At 36.5% G+C, this 9,451-nt stretch overlaps 1 protein-coding gene across 1 annotated transcript in view; it reads left to right on the top strand.

The window, feature by feature from the left end:
- Positions 1 to 7,790, top strand: part of LOC104536288 (utrophin-like) — a gene marked incomplete at its 3' end in the record, with an annotated part of 22,424 nt that extends 14,634 nt beyond the window's left edge. Inside the window, exons 4-6 of the mRNA XM_010178853.1 lie at positions 2,505 to 2,662; positions 4,994 to 5,160; positions 7,679 to 7,790. Coding sequence (XP_010177155.1) covers positions 2,505 to 2,662; positions 4,994 to 5,160; positions 7,679 to 7,790 — 437 coding nt within the window. The remainder of the gene's footprint in view (positions 1 to 2,504; positions 2,663 to 4,993; positions 5,161 to 7,678) is intronic.
- Between the last annotated feature and the right edge of the window lie 1,661 nt (positions 7,791 to 9,451).

The raw sequence follows: 9,451 nt of genomic DNA, 5'->3' as shown, positions 1-9,451 counted from the left end.
AGGAATTTTGTCTTCTCTCTGTTTTCTTCAGTTTGGAGGTAGAGAAGAGTCAAAGCACTGTGTGATAAAAGGGAGTAAATTTATGTGAGTTTTGCTCTTACCTGGACTTATTTTTAACACAGAGAGCCAAGACTAGCAGCAGAAACAGAAAACACACATGGAGTTCTATTTAGTGTGTAGATTTGTGATTTTGGGTCATCTTATTTAGTGAATAAAAACTGTAGGATTTCAGGTGAAAAAGAAGGACTAGTTGAAAAACCTCAACACTGAACCAGCTCAATTTTCAAGTGATGTACATTTTGGCTTTCCATGCCTTTAGCTGAGGAGCTTCTCTTCCTGTGTGTCACACTGAAGGCATTGAGGGTTTTATAGAAAGAGGATACCATCTGTGAACTCCCTTGCACTTAGACACTCATTGGTTATGGCACAGCTGCCAGTGTTAAGGTGGGCTTTTTTTGTGCGAGTTTTTTTGTTTCCTTGTTGGGGCTTTTGTTGTCTGTCGGTTTGTGGTTTTTTTGGTGTTTTTTTTTTTAACTGGAGTGTTTTGGTGGAGTTTGAGCTCTTCAAAGGTATTTTTTGATTTCTTACTTGAATCAACCCTAGCTGATTGCTTTCCCTATTCCCTCTCCTGCTACATTGGTTTTCTGCTCCCCAATCAACTGAAGGTTTAGGGCTTGGGAAATTACTTCATCTTCTTCCCAGCTACAGCACTTAATCGTTATTCTTTTAGTGCCTGTTTCCACTGTAGACTGATGCAAACAGAAAGAATAAAACAGGCCATTTTTTAAAATGTATAAGGTTTTTTTAAACTGACACTTAGAAACTGGCAAACTATCCCAATTGCAGCTGTAGCAGCAAGCCAGGATCTGGGGTTGCCAAGATGAGCCTGCAGCTGTGGAGTCACCGCTGTCATCGCTGTTGTCTGTGGGGGCTTCTTCTCACCATTAAGTGCTGAAGCTCCTGTAGCATTTGTTTGACTAGGCAAGAAAGGGGTGAGAAAAATACAAGAAACTCTAAAAATGAATTCAGTCATCTGGAGTTCGTCTGTTCAATCACCTTTGCCAAGAAAAAAAAGTATGGCCAGTCTTTCAGAAGCCCGCTGTCAAAGCTTGACAGTTGCTCCAAATGAAGGGCAAAACAATTTAGAGTGTGATAAAAAAGTTTCTCTTGAGTGTTTCTGAATAAAGCTTGTCTGTTTCTCAATCAAAAGTGCAGTCAGAGTGAATTTTCAAATTGCATTTATTTCTAATATGTTAATGGTTTTTCTGGTGGAAAACATGAAAAGTAGGGGAATAGTGTAAATGGATTTTTCTTTTCTTTCTTTTAAGGTTACTTGGTGTTTTAATCCAAGTCAGCTGCTGCGTGCAAAAGGAGAATGTAAAAGCCAACTGGAATGAACACAAAAAATTCACTTCCATTTCTTCTGTAATTTATACCATTCACATAATTTAAAAATATTTCTGAGATTAACTCAGTGTTTAAGATACATTAAGGAGAGATTTAATTTGTGACTAAATATCAATGTACACAGCTACAAAGCTCATAAATCAAAGGATTGTTTGCAGAAATGTTAAAGACCTTAGCTGAAAGTTTTAACAATTAAAAGTGTCCAATCAAAAAAATGTGTTAAGAAAGCACTTAGCAAATATTATCTATACTCCAGACAGGCCTACTAATTCAGTGCTTTACTGTAACTCTTAAGTCAGTACGAGCAATATCTTTCTTCCCAGTAAGTGTCTGTATCTGGAGCAATTTTCTTGATCCCTTTCAGCTTCGTTTTTTTTCTGTTGTTAGATGTATCCCAAAGCATCCATTTATACTGCAAGGCCTGACACTTACCTTAGGAAGAGGGAATCAGTAAAGGGAAAGTACGTGGAAGCAGACATGGTCATCCAGGAAATAAATGTGATTAGTGTTAAACTTGAGTTGTCTTGCTGGCTGCTGCTCTTGCTTTAAGCTATTTCACATGGCCAGCTGTGACTTGTGCTAATTTCTAGTCCCCAACTAGAAATTTTCTAGAGAAAACGCCCTTCTGTCCCCAACTAACCAAGAGATGGGCATAGATGTTAGCATAATGTATGGATTTCTGAAATAATATTTCCTTCTTCCCTAGTGATAACATAGAAAACTTGGTAGATGCTCAGGGGTGATGTGGTAATGATGGATTAGAACAAAAGGCTGTTCTGACTTTGTGATGTTTCTTGCTTTGTCACATAGCTGCTCCTAGGTAAAACAGAAGCTGCAACGTACAGATTTATCAAGATATGCCATAAGAAGCTGTATAGTTTCATTCATTTGGCCTTACTTTTCTCATTTGTGTGGTTATGGATCAAGAATATGTAATCAAAGTAAGCAAGATTAGATGAGGGTAAACTATTATAAATGGGACAGTTCCTTTCTGTAGCCACGTCTGGATTACAAAAATTATAAAGCTCAAGCTGCAGTGTTACTGAATAAAAGGAGGTGTCCATGGAAATGAAATGAGCCTCCTGTTGTTGTTGCAGATCTCTTCAAGGAGGTGGCAGGCCCCACAGAAATGTGTGACCAGAGGCAGCTGGGCCTGCTGCTTCACGATGCTATCCAGATCCCGCGGCAGCTCGGGGAAGTGGCAGCTTTTGGTGGCAGCAACATTGAACCCAGCGTGCGCAGCTGCTTCCAACAGGTTAGATGACAAAGACCTTCTTGCAAAAACACCCTTCTCACTGAAGTCTTTAAAATTCACTTTTACATGGTGTAAAAAGAAAAGAGGAAAACATCCATTGAGTTTTTGAACAGAAGTTAATATGCTCCTGCAACTAAATGTGGGAAGTTATTGTGAAGATGCAACTGTAAAAGGTGGTTTATGGTTTAAGAGAGGATCAAACAAATTACATTTTAGCAAAAAGAATATATAAATCTTTGTGGTTTTGACAATATTGGCTGCTCTAAAAGCTGTTAAAAATATTGTAGCAGCTCATTATCCTGCTTTGCATCATTCAAGACAACCTGATAGTGTGAGAACAACATGTTTTTCCGTGTTGAAGCAAGACATGATCTCAACAGAAGAAGAGAATGATGTTGATAGTAATTTTTGACCTTGTGCATCAGGAAATTATTTAGCATTATTTTACTGACAGAAAAGCTTGCAGTTGCATGAAACTTCAAGCATAGTCATTTATATACTGTAAGCCTTTATGCAGCAGATCAGGACATGAAATGAAGCTGTCTTGCAGCCTGCTGTTCAGCTCCACGCTACATGCAGGGGGTTAATGAGGCTGCAAGGAGTATCTGTCTGTTAAAAAAGATGAGAATTAAAGAGGATGTTGTAATGGAACACAACCTAACTTAGGCTTTATCAAGGATGCCTAAGGGTCCAACTGTTTGCTAGTGATAACTTTACTGTTTGAGTGTATTATTTCTATGAAAGTGGCTGTTGAGCATTGTCAAAAATTATATATGAATTAAAAATTCACTGTGGCATATATAAAACTACTGACTTTAATATTTCTTATTTTATTGAATCAAACATTAAATGTTATAGTGAACTTTTAAAGCATTTTTCTTTTGCCATTCTTTCGTAAAGATTTCTACATTTTTATCCAGTGTAATCCAAATTCAGTTGTGCTAGCTTTTTTTCAGAACTATTGGATTCATTCCTGGACTCTGAGATGATTGGAATCAAAAGAGTGTTTGTTCAGATCATGAATGATTTGGTAGATACTTATGGAAGTTGTTTTGACCAATTAACCATGTAAAACTTCCTCTGAAGTTTTAACATTGCTGCTTCAGACAATAAAGGATGGTGCTTGACCTATCTATCACTGGCCTTGAGTAGTTCAAGTCATACTGAAATAAATTATTCATTTGTTAGTGGTAGACTTTTTCTGTCACAGAGGAATGGTCTTAATCCCCCTCAAGGATCTACTCCATCTCCCAGGGGTACTAGCCAAGGTAGTGTTTAAATACTTGATGTGATCCCTTGTCTCACTTGAATAGCTCAAGTTCAGTCCCTAGTCATTAAGAAAGCACAGAGAAAGTGTGCAGCTGCGTGACAGGGTTGAAAACAAGTAGTTTTCTGGTTGGGAAAGCATGTTTGGTTTTTTTTTTGCGTACTGCTCCCTCTTACTGGCAAAAATCAACTTAGACTATGAACAGGTTAAGAAACCTAGTGTTGCTTCTTGTCTTAATAATAACTTTCATTATAAGATATGTTCTGTTACTTCCAGTGAGCTCAGAAAGATGACCTTTGTTCTTATTGCTGACAAAGTTGATGAATATGATACCTTTACAGCTAGGCTTCTCTAGTGGTTACAACTTAAAGAGAATGTGTAAGCATGTTTGCTTGCCTCTTAAAACAGTCATACTAATACTCTTATCTCTGCTATAGTCTTGGAGGGTTTGCCTGTAAGTGGCAGATTTCTTTCTCTTCGTTACTTATTTATCTGCCTATTTATTTATCAGTGAGTTTGTTTAATGTGCTAACTTGAAAAAATATCACGGGCTCAGAATACAATTTAAGAAATTGCCTGAGTCTCATGGCAATTAGTAGACACATACAAGCACTACTGACTTTTAGCAGTCTGGCATCAATCTTAATTCAAAAGACAACCATGTCTTTAGCTTCTCTGAACTGCAGAAAGTGCCTCTCTTTCATGCTCCCTTACTTCTTTCTTAAGTCCTTTCAGTTCAAAGAAGGCTTTACTATGGACTCTATTACTGCTTTACTATGTACTCCATCTTTGTTACCATCTGTCTGCTCTATCACAGCTGTTTGGTCCTCTATATTCTTACAGACTAACTTGTTTTCTTTATTTGTGTTTTAATCGAGGTTGTTTCTTGTTTCCTGTAACTGGTTTTACACTAACCTGGCATGGAAAAGATTAACACAGGTTGTTGTTTGGGTTGTTTGTGGTTTTGGTGTTTTAAAATTTAATTCTAAGGAAAAGCTGCTTGTGTGTGTGTATTGTTTGAGATTTTTTTAATTTGGATGTGGTTTTTTTTTCTCTCTCCACAGAACCACAATAAGCCAGAAATAACTGTAAAGCAATTTATAGACTGGATGCGCTTAGAGCCACAGTCTATGGTATGGCTACCAGTTCTACATCGTGTGGCAGCTGCAGAAACGGCAAAACATCAGGCCAAGTGCAACATCTGTAAAGAGTGTCCCATTGTTGGCTTTAGGTAAGAGAAGGGTGCTTGGGTGCTAGGTTCCTCTGAAAATATCCACACTTCTAAGACTTCCAACAAGTCAAATTCTTTCTGTTTGCTTTTCCATAATTTTCCTGCTTTATGATGGGATCTGCCACCCATGGTGAGGCTGCAGTATGACCTGAGCCAGTGCATTTCTGGCTCCTGCTGTACCACTGTTAGACACCCGATGGTCCTGTGACTGACAGATGTGCAGGATGGGCTGTCACTGGGTGTTTTGGCATTGGTGAATCCAATAGGTAGCAAATGAAGTATAAATGCACCCCATGTTTTCTGTAAGCACAAGACCAAAAGCATCCGATCAGTAAGAAAAAATGTGGGTGGACTGTTTGCTTTCCTGTATAATGCTTTGGAAACTAACTCGTGCCAGGCAATATTAAACACCCTTCAACAGCCATCTTTCCCTGCTTAGCACAAACATTGGTATGTTACTCTGATAAGACTTGCACAGTTCCTGTCTAAAGCATCGAACATAATCTGACTTTTGTATGCTCAAAGGAAGCTGTGAATTCTAAAGGACAAAATGACGCCAGGGATACTCTCTGTATTATCCTCCTAAACTGTATGCTTTTACTGTGTATTATCATCATGGGGCATGAGACAGTTGGTACCCTTAGTGAGGACTGTTGTGACTAACTTGCATTTCTGAATTGATTGCTCCAGTGTGTAAAAGGATAGAAAAATAAATAAATAAATACATTAGGGACTGGAGATAAACGTAACCATCTTTTTCTCCTGCTGTGGTCCTGAAGTCAAGTGTATTATTCAGGAATTACATAAAGCAGTTTTTATTGTAAGTGATTCTAAGACTTTGCTTTACTCATCTGCCTAGATACCTTATTTTTGTTCCCCATGCTTTCTGTTTCTCCTTCTTTTGGTTGTTTTAAAGGATAATAATATGAATCCTGAGGTGTATTCATCTCACCTAGCTTTAGGTATGCTGGCTTTAGTCAGTCTTACGAGATTGAGCTTGCATCCATCTTCTTTTACTATAAATAGGGATATGTGGGTGTTTCCAAAAGTAATTAATCTGATCAAGCTTTTTTTGCCTGTCTTAAGAGGAGATGAATTTCCTATAAATGTTCCTATTTTTCTTAATTAATGTTTGAGGGAGCATAGGGTGACAGAGCTCCAGCTCAGAAAGCTTTTAGATGCTGAAGTTGGGGATGATGAAATTTGTCTGTACTGAAATTTTTTGTGTGAAGAAGGGCATAGAAACAGAAAAGAAGACAAAAGAATTGCACATTCTAAATAGTTTCTACAATTAAGCTAGAGATCTGCAACCACAAAAGCATCTAGCATCTTAGCAGAAGGTAGATGTGACCATTTAATACACAGTCTCTGAGTAAAGATTATAGACAGTTGCATCAGCATCCTTAAAAGTGAACTTTTACATTTATAGACACATATTGTCTTGCAAAACAAAACATAAAACTCAGCAGGGGTAAAATGTGGATTGGTAATGAAAACTGCTCTCAGGAAGCAATTTAATTTAAACTTTAATTATTCAGTAGCTATTCAATTTGGTTCAGTTAGCTCATTTTAGTTTCATACAAATGATATAACCTCATCAAGTCAGAACAACTTTACTATAAATATAGTGGACGGAATCTGGAGTTGAATTGTTGCTTTAGTCAGTTTTAGTTAAAAAAAAATCATGCTCCTGTGGCAACATTTAATACAAGTGATACTGTATGAGGTTGTTGCCTTGTTTATACATGTACACGCTCTTTAAAAAAAACCCTAAAGTAACTAAATCAATGTAATTTTAAAATTATTTATATATTATTTTTGTAATTAATGAATTCTCAGGAGTTTTATTCTCTGAAACATGTTTAGAATTTCAAAGCATCAACATTAAGTAAAAACATTTGAACTAACTGGTAAATGTAAATATATATAAAAGTAAACCAGCCTGGTTTATAAATCATTTGGTATTTTTTCTGATATTCTACCTGAATACTAAAGAGAGGAAAAGAATAAATAAAGCGATATAGTTTTAAATTAGCTTGCACTTCAAAATTGTGAACTCTTCACACTCCATCTCTGAAGCTGATGCCTATAAGATTTTCTGCTTCAAAGCTAATTAGGCAACAGATGAATGACATTGGCCCCCTATATGGCTATAGGAGGTAGGAATTTCTTTTAAATACTCAATAAGGTGACCTGTGTAGTGTAGGAAGGTTGTCTGAAGTGAACTACGATGGCTGTAGGTTTCTTGTGACCCATGCAGCTGCTGCAGGGGCACTGGTGCCCCTGGGTCCACAGCTGTGACAAGTGTTGGCAGTGCCATGTCCTGGTCAAGCTCACCTACGCATTTCAAGGTGCTCCCTATGCAAATCCCAACAAACTCACTATGACCTTGTGTTGCTGCTGCTGAAAAGCAGATGGCACCATTTCAGAGAATAATTTGCCTCATGAGGCTTTATAAAGAGTAAATATTAGAACTAAGCCTAGGAAGCTCTAATCACTTTGTTTAATGTCCCTACAGGTATCGGAGCTTAAAACATTTCAACTATGACGTCTGTCAGAGCTGTTTCTTTTCTGGCCGTACAGCAAAGGGTCATAAATTGCATTACCCTATGGTGGAGTATTGTATACCTGTGAGTATCGATTTACTGACCATTTCTCAGGGATTGCTTTTACATTATTTGAGGTCTAAAATAATGGAGGAGGGGGTAACTTTATACAAATAACACTTTCAGATTTTTTTTAATCTGATAGTTGTTTACATTCTTAAGAATTTTAACTCAGTTGCAAATAAATTAGTAGTATAATTGTTATGTAATTTAAACAGCAGTGGTGAAAGTCTCTTAAGCTTGGAAAAACAAATTCAGAACAGAATGTAACTGGAGCTGATGAAATAAAGCTGATTTCCACTAGTATTATAAGTCCCTCTGCATTCTTTTATTAGCAAAAAAAAATCACTGAGTTATTTGACTGTCTTCTGCTGTAGTAGCTGGGCTTATTACCTGTGTTTTCCCATTCTTTTTTCATCCAATATGTCTCCCGTAACAGAATTCAAATTCTGTTGAGTAGTGTTTTCACTTCATTATGATCAGAAGAAACCATGAGTTATGTTAATTTATTTTCATTCTATAACCTAATGTTAGGATTTGATTGACAAATTGTCATGCCAGGTTACATTATGAAAAATTTTTTTAAGTAATTTGTTGTTTTTCAGCCAGTTCTAATGTTTGTTTTATCTGTCGCTGTTTTTCACTTTCTGCCTCTTCTTTTCCCTTTTCACCTTCTTAAGACTTCCTGGCTGTTTAAATGCTATTTTTTTGAAATTACAGCAGATATTTAGAGGGGGAATATGTTGCATGTGCAAAATACGTAATTTTATATAACAGTGATGAATGTGTCGAGTATAAAACCAGTCTATAATATTTTGCTGCAATTTTGCTACAGCTGAAGATGTACAAAAAGATACTTCATCTGTACTGCGGCCTGGGCATAGAAATGTCCTTGGCATAATTCAGAGTATTGCCTGGCCTGTAACTTTATTTATACAATAAGATTTCTTTATTTTTATCATCAGAAAGTCTCTATTTTTATTTGTGTGGCTTTCTGTGGCTTTGATTTCTTCTTTTTGAAATTATTTGATTGTTACTGATGTTTTGGGGTTTTTTTTCTACATTAAGTGACTGGAAGCCCAATTTAGCAATTTCATTGACCCTTAACCTGAATCTGCAAAAGACTGTAGAAATGATGCTCATTTTGCCTAAAAACCATTAACTCTGTTGTTTGACAACTGTATGCCTTATTTGTAGTTCAGTCACAAGTATTAGGAAAAGGAAACCTAAAATCAACCAATCTTTAATACTTACATTTTTTTAATAATTGCATCTGGTGATATAAAACAGACATCAGGTCAGGAATTAGACCAGACTCTGAAGGTTTTCATTCAGGCATGATTAGATGTTGGATTTCAAGGTATAGCAAAGCCTATGCTAACATTTTATATTCTTATTTTCATAAGAATATAGTAGTAATAAGACGTCTTATTAGTTTTAACAGCTATGGGATTAATTTATAAAGTACAGTATACTCTGTATTTCCCTGAATCTTAATGTTTCTTCTTAGAATCTGTAATGTATAAAGTTGGTTTGGGTTGAAGTTTGATTCCTTTTAAAAATATTTATTTCTCATAGCTAGGCCATTTTCTGGTTTTTTAGTATACTGTGTTCATGGTATGACACAGGCCCAGTTTTGCCCATACTCATATAACTGTTCTAACCTTCAGGATCTGGAGATCTAT

The sequence above is a fragment of the Mesitornis unicolor genome, unplaced genomic scaffold (assembly GCF_000695765.1).
Source record: "Mesitornis unicolor isolate BGI_N332 unplaced genomic scaffold, ASM69576v1 scaffold41802, whole genome shotgun sequence".
Taxonomy (NCBI): Eukaryota; Metazoa; Chordata; class Aves; order Mesitornithiformes; family Mesitornithidae; genus Mesitornis; species Mesitornis unicolor.
The sequence above is the reverse complement of the archived record's forward strand: the minus strand, read 5'-3'. Positions and strand labels throughout refer to the sequence as shown.